General features: G+C 35.8%; 1 protein-coding gene across 10 annotated transcripts in view; it reads left to right on the top strand.

Annotated features, from left to right (window-relative positions):
* Nucleotides 1–24875, top strand: part of THOC2 (THO complex subunit 2) — a gene marked incomplete at its 3' end in the record, with an annotated part of 103221 nt that overhangs the window by 7904 nt on the left and 70442 nt on the right. For all 10 annotated transcript variants that reach the window (XM_082681220.1, XM_082681228.1, XM_082681226.1 and 7 more), the window contains exons 2-7: nt 6459–6517; nt 10515–10606; nt 12777–12828; nt 16921–16991; nt 17858–17979; nt 18522–18655. In XM_082681220.1, the coding sequence (XP_082537346.1) occupies nt 6459–6517; nt 10515–10606; nt 12777–12828; nt 16921–16991; nt 17858–17979; nt 18522–18655 (530 nt within the window). The remainder of the gene's footprint in view (nt 1–6458; nt 6518–10514; nt 10607–12776; nt 12829–16920; nt 16992–17857; nt 17980–18521; nt 18656–24875) is intronic.

The following is a 24875-nucleotide window of genomic DNA, read 5'->3' as shown; positions in this document are numbered from 1 at the left end:
GAAAGTTCAGCCTCACACATAAATAGTTGGCAAAAGGAGGAGAATTTTAGTAACCTTTTCAGATAATTGTAGATATTCTTTGATATCATGTCAAAATTTGTCAGGTGGTAGTTTGTTAATGGTTTGTTGCAGTGCCAAATCCAAAACCATATCAGTGTACTTTTTGTACTTTGTTAAATTGAAATCCAATTGTCTCTCTTTTACTTGGAATCTGTCTTTTACCCATGCATTATTTTGCAACATCATGCATTGGTCATTTGGAAAATATTGGTTCACTGAATGATGCAGCACTTCCAAATATTGACACAATACATTGTATAATATAAAAACCCCCCACATTCTTTAGTATCATCACTGAACTTATCGGGAAAGTTTTTATGAATTGGGAACTAGCCAAGTCCATGGTGCCAGATAAAAGTTTTCCAAAATTCTAATTTTTGTTTGAAACCTTACATTTCCTCATTGGCAACAAATACTCTCAGTTGTTTTTCTTGAAGTGACTGGCTCTCTTGGTTCATTTTTGAGAAAATGCCTGCCAAAGACCCAAATCCGAATAACCATAGTTTGTCATTTCTTTCAAGTAAAAATGGTGTTCTGTGAAAAAGCAGCTAGTTCAGCTCAGAATTCAAACAGTCGTATAGGTGATTTTCCTGGAGACAACCATGGTATTTTGGTGTGTGACAGAAATGTTTTATGTATACTTTCCAATTTGTCACATAGAATATTAAAAATATGTATTTTTAAAAAAGGCATGTTCTCAGGGCTAGGATTTATTAAAATTAATTTTCACTACTTCATTAAGGACATTTTCTTTATTGTAGATACAAACACATAACATCAGATAAATCTTAACACATTTTAAAGTGTACAGTACAGTATTGTTAACGATGAGCACAGTGTAGTACAACAGATCTTTAGATCTTTTTCATCTTGCTTGACTGAAGTTTTATACCCATTAAACAGCAAGTTCCCATTTCTCTTTCCCCCTAGCCCCTGGCAACCACCGAAATTCTACTTTTTGCTTCTATGAGCTTGATTACTTTAGATACCTCATATAAGTAAAATCATGCCATATTTATCCTTCTGTGACTGATTTACTTAGCATACTATCTTCAGGGCTCATCCATGTTGTATATGACAGGATTTCTTTGTGCCTGAGTAATGTTCCATTGTATGTATACACCATGTTTTCTTTATGTATTCATCTGTTGATGGACATTTAGGTTGTTTCTATCTCTTGGCTATTGTGAATAATGCTGCAGTGAACATGGGAGTGCAAATACCTCTTTGATATCCTCTTTTCAACTCTTATGAGTAAATACCTGGAAGTGGGATTGCTAGATTGTATGATAGTTCTATTTTTAATTTTTTGAGGAACTTCTGTACTGTTTACCATTTTACATTCCCACCAACAGTGCACAGGGTTTCCAGTTTCTTCATATCCTCCCTAACACTTATTTTCTGTTGGTTTTTAAAGAATTAATTTTTTTAAACAGGTGTTTTAAGGTTCACAGAAAAATTGAGAGGAGGTTACAGAAATTTCCCTTACCCCCTGCCCCCGCACATGCACAGCCTCCCCATTATCAACATCCCCCACCAGAGTGTTACATTTGTTACAACTGATGAACCTACATTGATACATCATAATTGCCCCAAATTCAAAGTTTACCTCTGTGTTCACTCTTGGTGTTGTACATTCTATGCATTTGGACAAAGGTGTAATGATGTGTATCCATCATTATAGAATCAGAGTATTTTTACTGCCCTAAAAATCCTCTGTGCTCTGCCTATTCATCCTTCCTCCTAACCCCTGGCAACCATTGAACTTTTTTCTGTCTCCATAGTTTTGCCTTTTCCAGAATGACATTTAGTTGGAAACATATACTATGTAGTTTTTTCAGATTGGCTTCTTTGACTTATTAGTGTTCATTTAAGGTTTCTCCATGTCTTTTCATGTCTTGATAGCTCATTTCTGTTTAGTGCTGAATAATATTCTATGGGGTCAGTGTACCAATTTATGTATCCATTCACCTACTGAAGTATATCCTGGTTTCTTCCAAGTTTTGGCAGTCATGAATAAAGCTGCTATAAATCCATGTGCAGGTTTTTGTGTGGACATAAGTTTTCACCTCCTTTGGGTAAATATCAAGGAGAGTGGGATTGCTGGATTGTAAGGTAAGAGTATGTTTAATTTTGTAAGAAACCACCAAACTGTGTTCCAGTGTGGCTGTACCATTTTTCATTCCCACCAGTGATGATTGAGAGTTACGTTGCACCACATCCTCACCAGCATCTGTCGTTGGCAGTGTTCCAGATTTTGGCCATTCTGATGGGTGTGTAGTGGTATCTCATTGTTTAATTTTCCATGTCCCTGATGATATATGATGTGGAACATCTTTTCATATGCTTATTTGCCATCTGTATATCCTCTTTGATGAGGTGTCAGTTAAGGTCTTTGCTCATGTTTAAATTGGGTTGTTTGTTTTCTTATTGTTGAGTTTTAAGTGTTATTCGTATATTTTGGATAATAGTCCTTTATCAGATGTCATTTCTGGGTTTTTTTGTTTGTTTGTTTGGGGTTTTTTAATAATGACCACCCTTACAAGTGTGAGGTGATGCCTTATTGTGGTTTTGATTTGCATTTCTCTGATGATAAGTGATGTTGAACATCTTTTAATACACCTATTGGCCATTGGTATGTCTTCTTTGGAAAAATGTCTATTCAAATTCTTTGCTCATTTTTAAATCAGATTTTTTTTCTTGCTATTGAGATGTAGACGTTTCTTAAATATTTTGGATATTAGCCCCTTATCAGATACATGGCTGGTTTGCAAACATTTTTTTTTTCCATTTCGTAGGTTGCCTTTTCATTTTTTTTTTTTTGGCCGCACCGTGTGGCACGCAGGGTCCTAGTTCCTTGACCAGGGTTGGAACCCATGCCCCCTGCAGTGGAAGCATGGAGTCTTAACCACTGGCCCACCAGGGTAGTCCCCTGCCTTTTCATTCTGTTCATTGTTTCTTTGCTGCGCACACAAGTTTTAGTTTGATGTCCCACTTGTCTGTTTTTGCTTTCATTGTGCTTTTGGTGTCATATCCAAGAAATCATTGCCAAGACCAATGTCATGAGGCTTTCCCCCTGTGTTTCTTTCTAGGAGTTTTACAGTTTCAGGTCTTATTTTTATGTATTTGATCTATTTTGAGTTGATTTTTGTATATGATGTAAGAAGTGTCCAATTTCATTCTTTTGTATATGACTATCCATAATGCTCTTGAATTATCCATAATGCTCTCTAGTGACTTTTTCAGTTTAGTTGTTACATTCTTTAGCTCCAAAATTTGGTTCTTTTAAAATTTTCTGTCCTTTTGTTAAAATTCTCATTTTGTTCATGCATCATTTTCCTGAGCTCATTGAGCATTTTTATGATGGTTATTTTAAATTCTTTGTCAGATAATTCATATGACTCCAATTCTTTAGGATCAGTTTCTGGAGACTAATTTTGTTTCTTGTATTGGGCCATTTTACCTGTTTCTTTATGTTCTTTGTAATTTGTGTTGGTATCCTTGCATTTGAAAAAACACTCTTATCCCAGTCTTTATGGACTGCTTTAGTACAGGGGAAGGCCTTTACCAATCAGCTTGGCTATAGATTCTGGGGGCCTCTCAATTTTTTTCTCTGGATATGTCTTCTCTGGACTCGTGTAGATTCCAGATGAGAGGGATTTTCCAGTTTCTTTTTTTCCGGAAACTGGCACTCTCTTGCATTCTCTGGTGTCCATCTGTTGTACCATGGGTCCTGTGAAGCAGCAGCACAGCACCCAGCTCTTTTTGTTCTTAGTGGCTCCCAGGCAGCTAGAGTATGCTGGGTGCCATCAGTGCCCTAAGTCAGGCTAGACAGAAACCAGTCTCTCAGGCAGTCCCCCCTCCCCAAAGGCTGGGCTATTGGACACTCTTTTTTCTCCGTTGAGGGAGAGACTGCCAAGCTGTTGCCCACTCCCCCCCTCCAACCAATCAGAATGTGAGAGGTATATATAGTCCAGTCTCCTCTTTCCCTCCTCAGGGAGAATTTGGGAATTGGGAATTTCCTCCCAGTTGTGTGGTGGTGTGCCAGGAGGAGGGACTATGGTGAAAGAGTGTGTTGTGTTTTCCTACGAGCTTTGATGCAGCTGGTTTAGTCCTCGCCTGGGATGCAGGAGCCTCTTAACTGGTTTCTGAATTTCTCGTAAAGGGAATTGGATATGTGTATTGTTGAGTTGTGTTTCTATGGGAGGAAGGAAGGCCTGGGGCTTCCTATTTTGCCATCTTGCTGAGGTCACTCCTATCAAGGACATTCTTAAGTGAAACTGGCTTTTGTTTGTGAATGGTCATGAAATATATAATGAAACAGTTTGGTGACATCTTACATGAGACTGGCTATATTCTTTCCTTTGATTTCTTGATAATGAAGAATTCAATGAGACAGTTTGGTGCTACTGCCTTGATAAATGTTAAGGTGCTAACCGTCTTAACCTTCCTTTGCTTTTGAATTATTAGGGCAAATGTCATTACAGCAAAAGAAGGGAAATGAAGTCTTAGTATTATTATGAATATAGTTTTGAGCTTACAGAGCTCTAGAAAGTGTCTTGGGGATCAGGGGTTTGTGAACCACACTATCAGAACTGCTACTTTATCAAATTATAAGTTTTTTTCTATTCCTGATTTTCTAAAAGTCTTTTTAAAAAATAGTGAATGGAAGTTGAATTTTGTCAAATGTCTTTTATGCATAAAAGAACTTTTAGAAAATTAGGAATAGAACCTATTCCTGAATTATTGTGTTATTTTAAAAGTCAGTTTAATGTGGTGAGTTAATTTGAACCAACTTTGTGTATTTGGGATAAACCCACGTTAGCCTTGATGTATTTCAGTGTTTTTCCATTTATATATCTATCTCTCTATATTTAATACTACACATGTTTAAATACCATAAGTCACTATTATTATTATTCAGTTAATATTAAATTAGAATTACCTATATACTTAGCACTTTTTTCCCTCATTTCTTGCTGCAACTCTAAGGTTCTTTCTGGGATCATTTTTATCCCGCCTGAAGAATGTCCTCAAGCATTTCTTTTAGTATGTGAACTCAATTTTTATTAGTCTGAAGTTCAGTCCTTATTTTGTCTTTTCTTGGAACTGTGTTTTTTGGGTATAGAATTTTAGGTTGACAGGTACTTTGTTTTAGCACCTTGAATGTATCTTCCAGCTATCAAGTGTTCTTGTTGAGAAGTCATGAAGGTAATAATTGCCTTTTTTTCCTCAGGTGCTTAAATGATTTTGTCTTTGGTTTTCTGTAGTTTTACTATTGATATAACAAGATACGGATTTCACTTCAGTTCTGGAAAACTGAATTCTTAGCTATTATTTCTTCAAATACTGCTTTTGCCCTGTTCTCTCTTCTTTCTGGAATTCCAATTAAACATACCTCTTTTCACTGTATACTGTATATCTATCCTTTGCTGTATTTAAATTAGTGAAGAAATATTCACCATACAACAAGTATTTTTTTTAATTTTATGAAAAAATTTCAACTTTTTGTTTTTAAACTTTGTTATAGGAAAAAAGTCTCAGATGAGAAAGTAGATATAATAGCTCCCCAATGAAATCATCAACCAACTTAAATATTTATCAACTGCTAACCAGTCTTGTTTCATCTATAACCCTACCCATTTTCCCATACTTTTGAAGTAAATATTTCATGTGTAGATATTTCAGCATCTATCGTTTAAAAAGTTATAAAATATTCCAGTTGACTCATAAATGTTAATTTTTAAAATATTTGTTTGAAACAGGATCCAAATAAGGAGCCATACACTGTGATCGATACATCTCTTAAGCCTTTTTCACCCTAAGGATCCCGCACCATCTTTTATTTTCCCTTGTAATATATTTGTTGAAGAGACTGGGCCATTGTCCTATAGAGTTTCTCACAGTTTGAATTTAAGTTATTGCCCCCCCCCCCTTTAAAGACAACTTCATAGGTGGTGGTGTATTCTTGTATATCAGGATCAGGAGGCACATAATATCTGATTGTCTTTTGTGATGTGAACAGCCATTAATAGATGCCTAGATCCTTTAATTTATTAGGGACCTTAAAATGGTGCTGTTCTAATTCTACCATTCCTTTGTTTGTTAGCTGAAATACTAACAGAGGCATTTCTTATTAACTATTCGTTCATATACAAAAGGCAGAATAAGTGCTTGATTTTCATTCTTTTATTTACCAGTTTTCAAAATAATGACTTGATTCACTAGCATCCTCCAGTTCTGACCAATTAGGGTTTATAGGTTTATTTAAATTATAAACTAATAGATTTAAAAATATCTGATACATTTCCAGATATTTTTAGTTGATATAATTTGCTCTATAAGGATTAATCTATGTTAGGATTAGAAATTAATACAGATTGTTTGTTTTATTCTAGTTTGCATTTATGCCGGATCCTCAGTGAAAATAAAAGCCATGATAGTTCAACTTCTAGAGGTAAGACTTTTAAAAGTATCATAGGACTTCCCTGGTGGCACAGTGGTTAAGAATCCTCCTGCCAATGCAGGGGGCATGGGTTTGATCCCTGGTCCGGGAAGATCCCACATGCCATGGAGCAACTAAGCCCGTGCGCCACAACTACTGAGCCTGCACTCTAGAGCCCGCGAGCCACAACTACTGAAGCCCGCGCACCCTATCACCTGTGCACCACAACTACTGAGCCCACGTGCCACTACTGAAGCCTGCGCAATCTAGGGCCCATGTGCTGCAACTACTGAGCCTGCTTGCTGTAGCTACTGAAGCCTGCATGCCTAGAGCCTGTGCTCTGCAACAAGAGAAGCCACCACAATGAGAAGCCCGTGCACCCCCATGAAGAGTAGCCCCCTCTCGCCACAGCTAGAGAAAGCCTGCGCGCTGCAACAAAGACCCAACGCAGCCCAAAAATAAATAAATAAATAAAGTATCATAGCTATTATTTTTGGCTTGGTCAAAATTAATAAATATCCTGTTTTCCATTAAATTTTATGAATAAAAGCAAAAGGTCTAAGATATTCACATTATATAAAGCTTTTATATGAATATATTAGAATTGAGATTAAAACTATAGTTATAGTAAGACTATATATCTCTTTATATGGTTGTCTTTTGACCTGCATAATAGTCATATAACGTTGCTTGGCTTTTATAATTGTAACATGGTATATTTACCTACATTTCAGCAGTGGCTAGCTGTAGTAAAACTTATACAGGCTAGGTATCAATCATAAACAGAAGAGAAGAGCTAGCACGGAAAAAAAAAACTATTCTGGTCTTTTTGGCACTAGGAAACTTCCAGAAACTGAGGTTCAGTGTTTTTACTAAAGCTGGTTATGTTTAGGTGGTATCTGGGGATCTTGTTAAAGGTAGTGTCATGGAAAACATTAAAAGGAACAGAGTTGTTTACTACTGCATATCACAAATATGGCATATTAAGTAAAATGTTATTAAACGGTGTAAATTTTTAGTTATGTTAATTTTAAAGGACTTGCTATTTAACTTTCATTAATTTAGAATTAGGTATATGGGGCTTCCCTGGTGGCGCAGTGGTTGAGAGTCCGCCTGCCGATGCAGGGGACACAGGTTCATGCCCCGGTCTGGGAAGATCCCACATGCCGCGGAGCGGCTGGGCCCATGAGCCATGGCTGCTGAGCCTGCGCGTCCGGAGCCTGTGCTCCGCAACGGGAGAGGCTGCAACAGTGAGAGGCCCGCATAACGCAAAAAAATAAAAAATAAATAAAATTAGGTATATGGATTTAGAAAAGGAGGGGCAAAAACAAAAGCAGTAATGCCCAGTAAGTTTAAAGCATTTTCATGTGTAGCTTTCATTGGGGATAGAACCCATAACATTTTTTTTTCAAATCTGGAAAAATAATTTATAGTCAATATTCTATTTTAAATAAAAAAATATGAGATAATTTTCTGTAGATAAGTTTACTTTTATCAGAAATTAAATATTACCTTAATATGAGCCCTTGCCTACTTCCTCAGTGCATAACACTCTTTGGCTGATATCTGCCAACAATCAAGCTTTGGTCTGAGGGCCCCAGTGGGTAGTCCATGCAGGGAATTGAATGTTGTTTCTTCAGAATTTCCTTCGTCTATCTCAGGAGGATTGAGTTTGGGTGGTGTTCCTTGTGCCCTTTTTTCCCTTTGTGCCTCTCCCTCAAATTGATTTCATTTCAGGCAGGCAGTTTCCCTTGCACACGCTGCTTCTCCTTGTTCTTTTTATAAGTCTCTTTCCCACACCCCCATAAAATAACGTTGTAAGGATGGCTGATAAACATGAGTAGTCTTAGTGATATTCGACATAACCAAGAACTAGTGTCTAAAATGTTCAAATTCCACAAAGAATGTCTAGAAGTCCCTTTTACTTGTGGCTGTTCTTAAAGCTGCTTTTTCTGAAACGTTAGCATTTATTCTTTTCTGTGTAATTATAAGGGTTGTAAGTTTTCCTCCCCATTGTAAATGTAAAGTTTTTCAGCTTTAGTGTAGATTTTGCAGGGCTTTTTTGCAGGGCTTTCAGCTTTAGTGTAGATTCTGCAGGGCTTTGTGGATTTTGCAGGGCTAGCCACTTAAATGGGCATTTAAATAACATGTGAATTGGGGACTGTCTTTGCTACTTTGTGGATTACACTGTGATTGTTTTTATGTCACTTAGTGTCAGCAAGATGACCTGGGCCATTTGTTCTCTACTTTAATCTCCTTTGATTAAGATTAGAATTCCCTCAGCCCCTGTGAGCCCATATTCTTACGGGAATTTAGTTTATGATGCTCAGCTGTTTTGTGCTTCTAAGAGTGATTGCTTTTTAAAAAATCTTAGTTAACTGGATAACTTCAAATGGCTATTATTCGTTATAAAAGCATTTTATTAATGGAAATTGAAAGCATGAAATTGACCTCATATTCCTACTGTACTAACAGAAATTTTTCCTTTGCATTTTAGTTTTTATATAGTTTACTATAAGCATAATGAAGGCATATTTGTGAAAAAGATAGAATATATTTAATGGATTCTTCATAAGGAATTGGGATAATCTGGCTGTATTTCTTTTGTGAATAATTTAATGGACGAATTTACTTCATTGTAAAATACTATTTTCATTGTTTAAAGGGGGATTGATAAACGTTTTGATTTCTGTTATGTTCCTTTTTTGTGGCTAGTAGTAGACCAAAGGAGGAGATTTTTAAATATTTGATTTCTCTTTTAACTTTTTATTTTTTGGCCACGCTGCACAGCTTACAGGATCTCAGTTCCCCGACCAGGGATTGAACCCCGGCCACAGCAGTGAAATCACCGAATCCTAACCACTAGAACACCAGGGAACTCCCAGATATTTGATTTCTTAACTTGTTATATTGCCCTGAAAGATTTTTTGATTTATTTCAAAAGTGGATTATAAATTGACTTTATTTTACATTAATGTTTTTAGAGCTACTTGTTTTCCTACTTTTAATGAGAGGAAGGAGATAAAGATTTTAGTGTATGGGACTAAAGAAAAAGGTGGCTGAAAGGAGGTGTTCACCTGACCATTAACTCCTCCCCCCTCCTCAAATTCCTTCTCCAGGAAAGGGGGGCTATGCTGATTAATAGTGAATGAGACTACTGTACATGTGGTTGACAGTTCTCATAGGACTGATGTTTTATGTGTGTATGTACATATGTAACTACGATCATCCCTTAGTATCTGCAGGGGATTGGTTCCAGGAGCCCCCTCTGATACCAAAATCTGAGGATCCTCAAGTCCCTTATATAAAATGGCATTGTACAGTGACTAAAGTCAGCCCTCCATATCTGTGGATGCAGAACCTATGGATACAGAGGGCTGAACGTATTTTAGTTTGAATTCTGATGGAAATAGAGGAGAAAATGAGATTTTGGGGAGAAATTTCTCTGACAGTAGGATATGGGTAAAATTAAATTTTATATTTACTGCTATTCCTTATCTGTTGTCAGTGTAGCCCTGCGATTGAATTGACTATAATCTGAATATAGTTAGAAAAATCTGTGAATCTCCTGGCGAGAAGAATGGTTAGTTTATATTCACTTGCTAGAGTTCTATGCACTCATTAAAAATAATTTCGTAGACTTTGGTAGCACGAGAAAATGCTTTTAGAAATGTTTGTCAGGTAATCAGAATGCCAAATGATGTAAACTATGAATGCAAGTATGTAAAATATGTAGACATATAGAAAAAGATTGCAAGGAAGTGCTCAAGCAGTAGTTATGTTATAGTAGTGGAGTCAAGGTTAACTTTTTTCTACTCTAAGTATTGTTTTTGTGAAAATAAAAGGAAAAAGTCTGCTAGAGAGAAGCATTAGAAGTATAGTTTTCTTAATCATTATTGATGTTTATAATAATTCCGAGAAGTAGGAAATACGTAGATCTTCCCCTAGAGAGTCTACCTTTCATGTTCAAGAGACTGTGTCATTATACTCTTTCTTTTATGTTTGACAGATTTCCAGCAAGCTCTTTATGAGTTATCATGCCATGTCATTAAAGGAAATCTAAAGCATGAACAGGCATCTAATGTTCTTAATGACATTAGTGTAAGTATATATATGTTTTTTAAATTTGATAATTGTTACATATTTCTTTTTGCCTTTGATGCAAGGATCCCTGACGTGTATAACTTGTGTTTCATTTTATTCAAAATTATAGTAGTGAATGTTTTAAGATAATATTGGTAAGCCATTGTTGCTAGACAGAAATATAGGTATTTTAATCTTTTTCTCTGGTTGTGAGTAGAGCAGGAAATATTACGTAAGCTGGGAGGACAAAAAAAAAAAAGCTCCTATAAAAAAATAATTTGGTTAGACTGTTCTCCCAGTATAGCATAACAAGGCATTTTCTTTTGTTTGTGGTTATGTTTAGAAATTAAATGTATTAAAAAAATTGAGGATTAAATTATTTTAAATTGAGGTTGTATGATTCTAATGTTTGCTTGATGCTAATTTTCCTGTTGTTTGTTGTTTGCTTTAGAAAATGATAACTAGATTTTTCCCTAACCTTTAAGTGGATATTCTGTTTCACTCTTTTATTTATTAGAAAATTTAAGTTAGATTCAGACCAGATACTTTCCATGGTTGTTTGGTATTTGAATTGAAAGATGAACTCTCAAATTGTAAGGGTGTTTATTGTAAAGCAGGAGTTAAGTTTCATTTTATTACAAGTGGTGTATTATTCTATTATTATTAGGCTGGGTTTTACACTTGTATAAATAAAATTATCTGCCCAGTTGAGAACAGCTTTCATAATAAGTATTATTGAGGTGGTACCTGGAGTTTCTTGATGTCAGTATGAATTTCCCCTGTGCTGCTTTAAGCTTCTGTAGCCTTTTTCTTTGTATGATTTTTGTGCTTTCCTGAGGATAGTCTTAAGGACTTTCTATGTTTAGTAGTTGTGATTTCCCCCCCCTCATGTTGAGATGTATTTGAACAGTAGAGGTTCAATATGAGTTTCTCCTTTACCTCTCAGCTGTCTCTATCTGATTAGCTTGTGTTGGAGTAGTCTATTTCTTCAACAACTAATATTCCATGTTTGAAAACTCTTGTCTTGCTCTATTGTTTTGGAGCACTTGCATTCAAGTAGACATAGCCAAATTTCATAGCCCTTAAGAAGAGACTAATGTCTGATCGGCAATGAAGGTTATTTCATTCTGTAAATTGGGCATCAGTATAGGGTTTAGTGTGTTAATGGAATTTGATTCTAATACTTTTCCCATTTATTGAAAATGAATAGTCCAAATGAACTTAATGTGTGTTTTGTTCTTACTTAGCTTCTCTTTCTTTGAGTCCTTAGTGATATATATACTTCTGCAGCTGGATTCTTTGTCGTGGCTAGATTCTCATAGTCCTATATTGCACTGTCCCATATCTTAGCCACAGAAACATATCTTGTCTGTCTCTTACAGCTACCAGTTTTTTCTTTAGAATTATATTTCTTTCCTTTACTCTCTGAAAGTAGGCTAATTTTAGGGTTGCTATAGTGCCAGCAAACTAATTGCAATAATTGAACTATGATCCTTACTAATGGAAAATGGCTCTAAAATTGGGTGTGGGAGTGGGAAGTCAGGAGACAAATCTAGGATAAATGCTGAAGTATTCATCCAGAAATGAGGGGAGAGTTTCGGGTCAGTTTCTCCAAAGGCTGCAAACATCAGTGCATAAAGAAAATAAAGATAGATTTTTGGTAATTATTTTCATCTTTAGAGAATCTTGAGTTATGAGACAACAGCTTGTAATTATTATTGCATTTTTTAGATTTTTGTTCTGATAATACTATGATCTTTGCATAGATCAGTGTTGACTCAGGCATGAGCACAACATTTAAAGTTTTAGATGAAAAATGTACCATATTTAACAGTCTTGCTTTAGGTAGGTGTAAGGTACTCCAAATTCCAGTGGTTTCTGACATGAAACTTCACTGGAAAAATGTTACTCATTTGTGTTCTTTATTATTTCCTGAGGTGCTTGTTTTAAGTTTCTTTTTTTTTTTAAACTCAAGTTATTTCATGGTAGACATTTAAACATTTTTTTCAACCATTATCTCCCTCTTAATTTTCTCTATATTATGAAACTTGAAAACTTTTATTTGTCAACATAGTGGTATTAGGGTTTTGTTTTTAAGTTTTACTGAAGAGTGTTTTTCTGAAACCATAATAATTGCTAGTGTGCTATTCTAGTATTTACTATGAATAATTGTATTTTTTAAAATTAGGAATTTCGTGAGGATATGCCCTCCATTCTTGCCGACGTATTCTGCATATTAGGTAGGTATTAATAAGCCTTTATTTCACCTGTAAAAAGTGTTGTTTGGTAAATTAATGTACTGTGTTAAATAAAATGCTGTCTTTCAAACTGCGGATTTTACAAATGTTTCTACAAATCTAGAATATATATATATTTTACTTTACAGGGAATATATATTATAAGTCAGATGTGAGTTTAATTACTATTTATAAGCTAGCTTTAAATAGTTTTAGTTTATAATTCAAATAGTTTGAGTGTTTCAGAATGTATCTTTATATAAAATTGAGCTAAATTAAGTCATTTCAAGTAAAAAGGCCAAGTTTTCTGAAGATAAGTTAGTCTGAATTATTCAGATTTTAGTAACCACCTAATTAATATTATTCAGTGCAGATTATCAATGAATGTCAGAATCTCAAACTTAGGATACTCAAGAGGTATTTACTTTACTATTGTACTCTTTTGATTCTTCTTAATTTTAGAGAGAGCAAGAAGAGCCAAAGTAATCAAAAGTACTTTTGTTTTGAGGATGAGAAACCAACTTTGGAAATAGCAGCTTCTCTATTTGTCCAGAATAAATAAGAATTCATGCAAGATAAGAAAGGAATATTTCTTTGACTTAGAACAAAAGGTAGTGTCCCTCCATGGGAGGCATGGATTTAAAAAATAATGTATATTACAAATTTATTTCTCTGATTTTAAATCTGAATTAAAGTATCTTTGAGCACAGTTTTCCTCATCAGTCTTATGCTTTCTGTAACTTTGACCTGTTAGAAAACATTACCAAACATTATAATATTCGCTTTAAAATATGAGTTATCCTCTGAGACTTTGTCAAGTTGGAATGAATTACTTTAGCTCATTAATCTTAACTCTTAGAATTAGATAGGTTACTTAAATGTCTTACTGAGAATCCCAAATTTGACTGCAACAAATCTAAATGTCTGGTCCTTGATCCTTCAGGACGTTTAAGATTTTATAACAACAGTAAGGTTGGGAACAGGTCAAAATGTGTGTGGACCGTGAGTGATAAATGAAAAGACCATTGACTGGTGACCGTATGTCCCCTTTTTGTTTTGTTCTCCTGGCGTAATTATTAATTGTGCCTTCTTTCAATCTTAAAACTATCCTGGTTTAGATGATAAAGTATTTGTTCATGCTGTCTATTGGATTGATTGATTTATGCCAACAACAAAAACCTTTTAAGCTTAATTTTTAGAGCAGGCACTAAAGATATTATGTTACTAATAAATATAACACGAGACAGGTTTCAATTTAGAAAATTGTTTGTTTTTACTATAAATTTGTAAGACTTAAAGAGTGATTTGTAGGTACCATTGTGTGGAAGCTGTTATTCATTGATAGTGTCAGGAGTACATTTTATATCTTTCTTTGGGTAATCGTCAATTATCAGCTTACTAGTAAGTTCTAGTAATTTTTTATATTGACTTATTTTATTAGGATATATTTTCCCTTCATAGTTATTTAGTTATATAATATGAATTATTATTACAAGTCATTGCTTTTTACTAGTAACATGAATTCATGAAGATGATGTTTGGTTGCTCTTGGGAAATTTCTTTTAGCCTATCCAGTCCATTTTTACAAGCAGGATCAGGACGGCAAACTTGGAAAGAGAATTTCCCTCACCTGCCCCTTCACTCACGTACCCCCACCCTTGGCAGAAAAAAAATGATCCAAGGGTGACCCCAGACCGAGGTAGGGGAATAGGAGTGAGAACGTGAGCTACCTCTAATAATGATGATGATAATTATAATGATGATCACAGTAATAATAATGTAGGTGCCATTTTGGAGCACCTTCTGTATGTTAAGCATTTAATTTCATTTAAATCCTCACAGCATTCTGTAAAGTAGATACATGGATCAGAAAATCGAAGCTCAGAAAAGTGATTTTTCAAGGCCACACAACTAGTATAAGGCAGGGTTTGAACCTGGGTTTTTTTGGTTCTAGAGTCCATGATCTTTCTAGTGTATCATGTTATCTTTCTAATATTTTAACAGGTATAAGAGAAATCAGTGCTGTACTTTCCTGGTTAAGATAACAATTTCCTTTAAAAGATTAATCATGTAAGGGTGAGGGGGCCTGAGAGCTATATTAACCCGAAAGGAGAGTCTGATGTGACTTGATGCACTGATGGGACCTCTGAGCTGGGTTAGGTGGTTGGTGATACTGGGCCTAGAGATGGAAATGGCTGAGGGCTTTTTAGGAAAATCAGAGGGAAATTAAAGAAAACTTACTAGGTGCTGATTTGGGGTTGAGGAGTCAGAAATAATGAATAAATAATGAATGATTTCATAAGTTAGAACAAAAAGAATAAAGAAAACAGGGAAAGCATAATTGGAATAGTAGAGTCCTATATTGATTATTGAGATAGTTTAGCCAAGAAATTTACTGAGGTCCCATTAAGCATTTCCTAATATGGTCAGAACCCAGAGAGTTAATCAGGTCCGATGGCTGAGAGGAGAGTAGACTTTACTTGAAGAGGATGAACGTGCTACCCAAATGCTCTCATCTTGGGGACTTTGGAGGTAGATCTTAGGGACTGTAGGGCCTTTGAGGGTAGATGGATATTGGTTAAAAGAATAGGCCCACTTTAGTCCTGACCCCTCAAGATCAGTATCCTTGAAGTTCTAGGCTGAGGAGGGACCAGAAGACTAGATAATGAGGAGACAACTAGGAGTCCCTGGAAGGGATTGTTGAGATACACACAGATTAAAAGTCTTATTGATAGATTGAGATTGTACTGCAATTTACATTGTATAAATTACACCCTGAAATTCCCTTAATACGCTTGAGCTGACTGTGTGCTTAGCTATAGTTGCCAGAATATTGGGAGATGGCACTGTCCAAGAAGGAAAAGTGGAGAAGGCCCCGGAAAATATGGATGTGTTTAATGATAGGTCCTCTTCTCTTTTGATTCTTAGTGATGGCAGTAGAAAGTAAACTGAAGCAAAGCAGTTGTAGGATGTCTGTCTGGGGGAGCCCTAGAACTTTTAGAGGGCAATTTTTATTACATCACTAAAATTGGTGCCGTTTTCTATAGCACATTCTAAATATGAATTGACTTTAAAAATAAGGTAATGGTGTGTAATCAGTTAAAACAATCCTGAGATCAATTTTGTAATCCTGCTAATCCTGGTTGAAGTTTTTGATGCTTACCATTTAGAGCTAATTGTTTATTTCCTCTATACTTTAGATCAGAAAATTGTTTGACAAATTTTTTGAATAATGTACTGAAACTCAAGGAGGTCTCAGTTTTTTAAAAAAATATTTCAGTAGGAAGAAAATGAAAATCTTGAGTGAAGTTTTGTTTGCTGACTAGAATTGTAATTCAAAATAGGATGTTAAAAATACCTTTTAATACAGTTTTCATAGAGTTGGTGACCAAGTAGCTTGGTTAGAACATGGTACCAAGGTGGCCAAAGTCAAGGGTTTGATCTTCTGAGTAATAGGATCTTTAGTATTAGAAGAGATCTTCGTTGTCACCCAGTTCAGCTTTTTACCTTAGCATCTCTGACATGTGGTTGTTTAAACTTTGCTTGAATGTTTCCCTTTTTTTTTTGGCCGTTCTGCGTGACTTGTGGGATCTTAGTTCCCCAACTAGGGATTGAACCCTGGCCCTTGGCAGTGAAAGCGCCAAGTCCTAACCACTGGACCACCAGGGAATTCCCTAATGTTTCCATTTTTGAAAACAGTATTTTTTGGAAGCTTTGTTGCTTGCAGTGCCTTAGCACATAGCTCCATAATCAACTTACCATTTTATGGATATGCCATTGGTCACAAGGTCAGTTTTTCAGTATGAGGAGAAATTATAAGTATTTATATAAGTTTTTAATAAGTATTTATAAATTATAAGTATTTATAATTTATAATATAATAATTTATAATATATAATTTATAAAATTTATAAATCTTTAAGTATTCATATGCACATGAAGGACTGCTTATGCTTACCACAGTTTAAATTTTTTCCCCAAATTCAGAATGAGGAGTTTTAAATTTAGCTAGTTTTAAAGAAAACAGGTATCTTATTATAGTTGTGGAGTCTAGAAAAATCAAACTTTCATCTTTCTTTTTCTTCATCATTATAGATATTGAGACAAATTGTTTAGAAGAAAAAAGCAAGAGAGACTATTTTACACAATTGGTATTAACATGTTTGGTAAGTTTTAAAAAATACTTTCCATTTCTAAATTTTATGTGGAATGATTATAATCACAGATAATCATGTTAATGGAGGAGGGTATTGACATTCAGTTGACTGTTCATTATAAGGTGAGATTTGGGTTTTGAAATGGAATGCTTTGTAAAATTAGACATGCTAATTTTTTTCTATGAAATAGGCATGCTACCATATCACTTAAACTATCTATGCGTAGAAAACCTCTGGTGATATTCCTGACCTAGTAAGTTCCTAACTAAGGAAAAGGTAAGCATCTATCAAGTGACTAGAAATGATATGGACAGCTTTTAAACTGAACAATTTTTCATAAACTGTTAGGCAAGGAGAAAAAGAATGGAGGTAGTTTAAAAATAATTAATTCTAGAGCTCATCATAATCATTGTCTAGCAAACCATTTTATGTTCATAAATTTAAAACCAAGGCGGAATGCCATTACTCAGACCTGGAAGAATGTCCTTGTCTTTGCTGCGAGGACAGACAATAGAATTTGACTTAAACAGTAGAAGCCAAAGAAGGCTGAAATGCTGCATTATCTTAAAGAAAATTCAGTTGACAGACTCAATTTTAATCAGAATTACATCTGTAGTTCTTGTCATTTTTAGGTTGTGTACAGCATGGCATATAATTTTTAGTGAAGTTTTAAAAAGCTGTATGTTTCAGTACTTGGAAAGTCATCATTTTTGTTAGATTGAAGTTCCAAGCCTTTTAATAAAGTTGTTGATGTATATATATAAGGTGATTTTAATATTCTTATTTGGGAAAATAATTTTGAATATGTTTTAATATTGTGAATGCATAGTTGGAATGCTGAGGAGTAAAATGGCCTTTAATATTTTTTAATACAGCATTTAGTTTCAGACACAGTTCTGAAGGAACGCTTGGATCCAGAAACATTGGAATCGTTAGGGCTTATCAAACAATCACAGCAATTCAATCAAAAGTCAGTTAAAATCAAGACAAAACTCTTGTAAGTACATGTATTTTTATGTTGCAGATCAAGTACCTGAGCATGCTTTTTAGTTCTCATGTTGAATACTAGAAGTTTCTAAAGGCGTTTTGAAGATTTTTGTTGTTGTTGCTGTTAGCATGTGTCTTGTGTTTTTTCCTTTTAAGAGTAGCCTATGGTTATTGAGTCAGCAGTGAACTTTACCTGTGTGAAACCAATGTTAATTTTTTTCCGTGTTAGAAGTTAAAATAATATTCAGTGCTTTTATTACTACCAATAAAATAATTTACAACTGTGGCTTTAAGGTATATTCTTGTCAATGATGGAAATAGTGTTATGTTATTAGCGATATCCTTTCCTTGTGTAATTAACATTGGGGTGTCCCTTAAGAATCACTGTTATTTTCTATCCTAAAAGATAGACAAAGAGGTAAACTTTCAACAACTGTTCTTATGATTGTTTTATATAAGAGAGTAAGAAAATTCAGTGAGAAGAATACAATACTCTTATGCAAGCTTGTTAATTGAAATTAATTTTATCTGCTTTATGATGTTTAATTTCAGTTATAAGCAGCAAAAATTTAATTTGTTAAGAGAAGAAAATGAAGGTTATGCCAAGCTGATTGCTGAATTGGGGCAAGATTTATCTGGAAATACTACTAGTGATTTAATCTTAGAAAATATCAAATCTTTAATAGGTAAGACGTATATCTGTATATACTATATGTTACTAAGATAAACTTTTTTAACTGTTGAAGAATATCCATAAAGACGAAACTAGTGCATTCCCTATAGTTTTTTGTTTTTAAGTTAAGAAACGAGAGAAGTGTCTAGCTTGTACTTTTAAGATTGTTATCAGTAATAAAAAAATTTGGGATGATATTTATAAGAAATCTTGTTACTCTTACCTTTGTGTTTGTATTAGTTTCTGCTCTCTAGTATTTCTATCTTTAATTTTTAAGTATTTTCCAATAATTTTATGGAGGGCAGAAAATAAGTAAGCAAATGTGAAACTTTAATAAAATCTTCGGTGAACTCTTGAAACGTGGAGATGTTTAAGTTCTTTTGAACTTGATTTTAAAAATACCGAGCAACTTTGATACACATTTTATTTTATTTTTACAACAGTCTGTTAAAGTAAGTGCAGATGTTGTAAAAGTGTAACAAATAGGAAAGTGTTACTTTCCCTACCTTTTAAATAGAATTTCTTTAGCATTGTTCTTTTTATTTGCATTGAGCATTTGGAGGAAATAGTTGGCTTCTATAGAAAGGAGGAATGAATGATAGAAAAATAGGGTACTCCTGATTTTTCAAGAATGGAAAGAGTTTTTGCTATTTGTTAGGTGTTATGCTATCTCAGGGAAGATTTTGCAACACCTAGATGTCTTAAGTTTTGAGACCTGTTGGAAAAGTCATATTTCCTGCTTCACTGGTTATATTTTAGAGGATGCTTATGCTCAATTCTCAGTTCTTTCTCTGTTTTTGAAATTTATGGATGAGAAAGAGAGAGGAGGTGTCCCAATCCTTATCCCCTTTCTCCAGTGGGGACCCAGATAAAACCAGTTTTACTACAGTAATTTTTGTTTTTAGCTTAAGCTTTTGGTGGCCAACAGGTATAGAGGTAAGGAGCTTTTAGTTTAAATTTACCCTTTTCTTTGAAGTAAGTCTAGTTCTGGCAGCTGATTTAGTCTCTTTGCTACTTTCTTCCATTGTCAAATTAACACCAAGACTGGCAGTCCCCTAAGGCTGCAGGGCTCTTGCTTACCTGTGTAGCAGTGACCCATTAAAAAAAAATCCTCCTGTAGGGTTTCCTTTCTGTTCTTTCCAGGGTAGGCTCTACATTTTTCCTGCAGAATTTTGATCTAGTTTGAGATGTTTGTCAGTACTGCCTTGCTATAAGTTTGTCTTTCCTTATATCCTGCCATGTACTCTCTTAAGATGGTATCCCCCACAAAAAAATTCTCTGCTGTATAAGGTCCTCACTTTTTTTTTTTTTTTTTTTTTTACTTTATCTGCTTATTTGTTGACATCTCTTGTCTGGCCTTGTTTCTTCTATTTTTTTGTCCTTGTGAGTTTATACTTTTTTAGTCCTTTGTTATTTTGGGAACATTTCAAAGAGGGATTTTCTTGAAAGTGTGCTTTTATCTAACTGGGAAAAATGTATGCTGTGTACTTTCTTTTCTTGAACTTTGTCCCCATAGAGAACAGGTTATGTTACTGTCTCTGAAGAACAGTGTGACAGTCACAACTGCAAGCTCATAACTCACATGGATATTCCATGAGTATAAACAATTTGATTTCTTGGGCTAAACCTCTGTTCTAGTCCGTCGGGTGTGCTCCAAAGCACGCTAGCCCAGAAACACTCAAATGCCACCTCCGCAGTGTAGCCTTATATGGCCACCCCCCACCCCGACACTCCCTGTGGTTCACTGTCTTTCTTCTGAGCACTTAACACCATATAATGTGCACCGTATTTTATGCCACACCCCCACTGGAATGCAAGTAAGCTCCATGAGGACAAGGGTTTTTGTCTGTTTTGTTTAGTACCTCTAACCTCAGTGCCTGGTACGTAGGTGCTGGATAAATACTCATTGAAAAACGAATGAATGTTTCCCGCTTTCTAGTAGACTTTATAGTGATTCCTAGCCTCTTTTTTCCCTGACATGGAGGATTTGAGAAAGTTCATCTCCCTGGCTTAGTGTTTGTTTCTCTTTGACTAGCTGATTCCCTCCTCCCCCATTGTCTGAGAAAGGAATTTTTCATTGACATTAAAGTTGAGGTTAAGACTTCAATTCCAGTGAGTACTCACTCTTTAAGAGTTAGAATTTATCGGATTCCCCCTCAGTGCAGACTTCAGGTAGGCCTTGTCTCATCTGTCCAGAGCAGTTCACTAACATAGCATCCTGCTTTTCATGGCATCTTTGGATGAGTTTCCTCTTGTTTATTCCCATTGCTTTCTCTTTAGGAGCAACCTAGACAGATAATATCTTATACAAAGCTATCTCAGGTCTGATCTCCTTCACCAGCCATTGACAGAACTGATATCTGGTTTGGGAGGCATGCATTATTTAAAAAATAAATTTATTTATTTATTTGGCTGCGTTGGGTCTTCGTTGCTGCACGTGGGCTTTCTCTAGTTGTGTCGAGCAGGGGCTACTCTTCGTTGCAGTGCACGGGCTTCTCATTGCGGTGGCTTCTCTTGTGGAGCAAGGGCTCTAGGCTCGCAGGCTTCAGTACTTGTGGCACGTGGGCTCAGTAGTTGTGGCTTGTGGGCTCTCTAGAGCTCAGGCTCAGTAGTTGTGGCACATGGGCTTAGTTGTTCTGCGGCATGTGGGATCTTCCTGGACCAGGACTTGAACCCGTGTTCCCTGCATTGGCAGGCAGATTCTTAACCACTGTGCCACCAGGGAAGTCCCGAGGCATGCATTTTAGATACACTTATATTTCAGGGTACTTGGTCTGATCAGGAGAAATCCTTATTTATCATTCTATAGTTAAAAGATAGTCATTTGCTCCCTAAAAGATTCTGGCACATCAAAATGTTTATGTCCTAAATAAACAGTATATCCTATCAGATAACCTTGGGCTGTTTACTGCAAGAAAGCAAGGAATAGGAACCATTATAAGTCTGCCTGGTGTTTGTCTGACAGTAAGCTTGAAAAACTTAACAGGAATGGATAGTGATTATTAGTCCCTTGAGCTGCCATATCATAGATGCCTCACAAATGATCCCTGCATCAAGATGGCAAAAAGCATCTTTTAGAAATTAGAGGAAAGGATATCAGAGATGGACTCTTTGGCCGTGCCACGTGGCTTGTGGGATCTTAGTTCCCTGACCAGGGATTGAACCTGGGCCCTCGGCAGTGAAGGCGTAGAGTCCTAACCACTGGACCGCCAGGGAATTCCCAAAGATGGACTCCTTTGATTGCTGAACTAAACTATAAGCACCCTACTCTTCTGAATGCCCTTCAAAAAAGTAATAGCTAGGTGTTCTTTTCTTTCTTCTAAATTAGTGGTCAGCAAACCTTTTCTGTAAAGGATGAGATAGTAAATATCTTTTTCCTTTTGGGTCACATGGTTTTTGTTGCAGCTACTCACTTTTGCCATTGTAGTGTGAGAGCAGCCATGGACAACATGTAAATAAATGAGTGAGTCTGTGTTCCAGCACAACTTTATTTACAAACATTGAATGTATTTGACCCATAGGCCATGGTATGCTGATCGCTGCTCTAAATCAGAAGTTCTGGCTAAAAATTAGTCATGGAGCTAGCTTACTTGTGTGTGTTTGTTTGTTTGTTTGTTTGTTTATTTAGCTGGCTGTGCTGGGTCTTAGTTGCGACACGTGGGATCGTTGCCACGTGCAGGATCTTTGTTGTTGTGTGTGGGATCTTCAGTTACGGCATGTGGGCTCTTAGTTGCAGCATGTGGGATCTAGTTCCCTGACCAGGGATCGAACCCGGGCCCCCTGCATTGGGACCGTGGTCTTATCCACTGGACCGTCAGGGAAGTTCCGAGTTTGGTTTTAGAGACTGAAAATGGTTCTTCCTGGTTTTGGGTTTAGTGGTCCAGGATCTTTTTGGCCTTGGCTCTCTGATCCTTTCCTTCTCACCCAGAATCAGAGCCCTCTTCACCAAACCTCAGGACCTTCATTTGTCCCCTGGTGTCCAAGATTGTAGATTTGGCTGGAGATGGGGAAGGGTGGGGTGAGAATCTCTCCTCCTTCAGTCTCACAAGTCCTCTTGGTTGCTTGTTAAGTGACCAGAGAAACATTAAAGACAAAATAAAATCCCCAGTCAAATGATTTTATTCTTTGGTAGATTATGGGACATTTAATCACTTTGACTACATTATCTTGAGTGTACTTAGTATTTTGTCTTTGGATCAGTATGGATATAAGAGCCATTAAGCCTTGAAGCTTCTTATCTTTTAGTCAACTCTCTCCTATCCCTTGGAAAGGGAAACCAGTTGACTGCTTCCTTTCCCTAAGGTTTTGCTTTATTGGAGTTTCTTTACTATACACTAGTTATGAAGAAGTTGTTTATCTCTACTATGAAAAAGAAGACAGCGATTGGTGTTCTCAAGCGTAGTTGTTTTTACAATTATACTTTTATTTTGTTGGGTGCATCTTGGCTCTCTGGTTCTTGCCTTGAGATGTGCAGTTTTTTGCAAATACTATTTCTTAGAAATAGTCTAGCATAAGTTATTAGTCTGTTTTAGTCCATTCAGGCTTCTGTAACAAAATACCACAGACTGGGGGGCTTATAAACAACAGAAACGTACTTCTCACGGTTTTGGGGGCTGGAAGTCCAAGATCAGAGTGCCAGAATGGTTGGGTTCTCATGAGGGCCCTCTTCCGGGTTGCAGACCGCTAACTTGTTGTATCCTCACATGGTAAAAGGGGCAACGGAGCTCTCTTTTTAAAGGGCATTAATCTGATTCATGAGACTATGCTCTTATGACCTATTCACCTTCCAAAGGCCCCACTTCCTAATACCATCACATTGGGCATTAGAATTTCAACATATGAATTTTGGGGGTACAAAAAACATTGAGACCATGGTATAGCCTGTTTCTAAAGTAATTCTACATGCCAGAGCCAGATCATGTCCTTTTGTTCAAAACATGGTTTTTCTTTGTCTTGTAAGGTTTATTCTGTCAGGAACATGATGGTTGACGCTATCATTCTGTTTTCTTGTCTGAAATGTACAGGCTGGACATCTCTCCAAGTCATGTTTACAATATTACCTTGGCCTTTTTGTTCCTGTTAAGAATCTCAATTTGACCTATTCCTAAAAGAACCGTTGTCACTTTTATCATATTTTTGGCCTCTAGTTGCAATTACTTGCTCTAATATACTGGCCATCTTGTCCATCTTTGGGGAGCCTTCAGTTACTTTTCAATGCATTTTTTCAAAGATGTATCATCCAAAAGGTGCGAACTCTCCTCAAGGGTAGGGAAGGCATTTTATTAATCTCTGTATCACAAGCACCTGGCACTTAGTGGGTAGTTATTTAATGTTTATTTAAATGAAGGAATGAATCCATGGCCATTACAAGTCTACCATTTAAAAATGTTTCCGCTTCCGATATGGTTCCCTGTTTGTTCCTCAAAAGGCATGTGTGTGTGTATATTCCTTAATGTAGCTGGTGGTAGAGGTAGGGAGCTAGGCTTATGATCTGTCTCAAGGTCACATGACTGTTGATGCTTGGGCTGGATAAAAGCCTTTTTTAAGATGTTTGAGCACAAGAGTGTCTGTTCTACCACAGCTGCCATTAGAAAAAAATTATTTTGGACGTTTCAAGCTTACTTATTGTTACTAAAATCTTGTATGTGAAATAGCTTAACTGTTATTTAGCAAATCTCTAAGGTTTCAAAAATGGTTTTCTAAGTCCTTGGTTTGGCTACTTTTTCCATATTATGTAGCATAGGTCATTCCAACTGATTGGACTAACCTATGGCACCTGAGACATATAATAGAAAATTCCTAAGCCAGTTTTTCTTTTGTGAAAGATACAAAGGTTATCTATTATAAATAAAAGTTGCATCCTTTTTGTGTAGGTTACTACCTTAAATTGCCTCTAGAAAGAAATTGGTAGTTAGTTGACTGTACAGATCACTGTTAAAATAGCCTTCATGGAATAATACTGTTTAAACAAAACGTAATGTCAATGGTTCATATTGTAGCACATTGAAAATACAAACTTTAAAGCAATGTGAATGAAACACATTTCCGTGTAACATGTTGCTGTTCTAGTCCTTATTCACAAGTTTTGTGGATGTAGCATAATGGGTAATTATAAGCCAGCCATTTTTTCAAAAGTGTATTCAGTGTATCTTTTGTCCTCTCTGACAGAGTAGAGCATTATTCATTTTTATTTAGTTGATTAAACTTTTATATTTAGTAAATATAGGAGCAGT

The sequence above is a fragment of the Grampus griseus genome, assembly GCF_964374135.1.
Source record: "Grampus griseus genome assembly, chromosome: X".
Lineage (NCBI taxonomy): Eukaryota > Metazoa > Chordata > Mammalia > Artiodactyla > Delphinidae > Grampus > Grampus griseus.
Note: the sequence above shows the minus strand (reverse complement) of the source record. Positions and strands in the feature narration are given on the sequence as shown.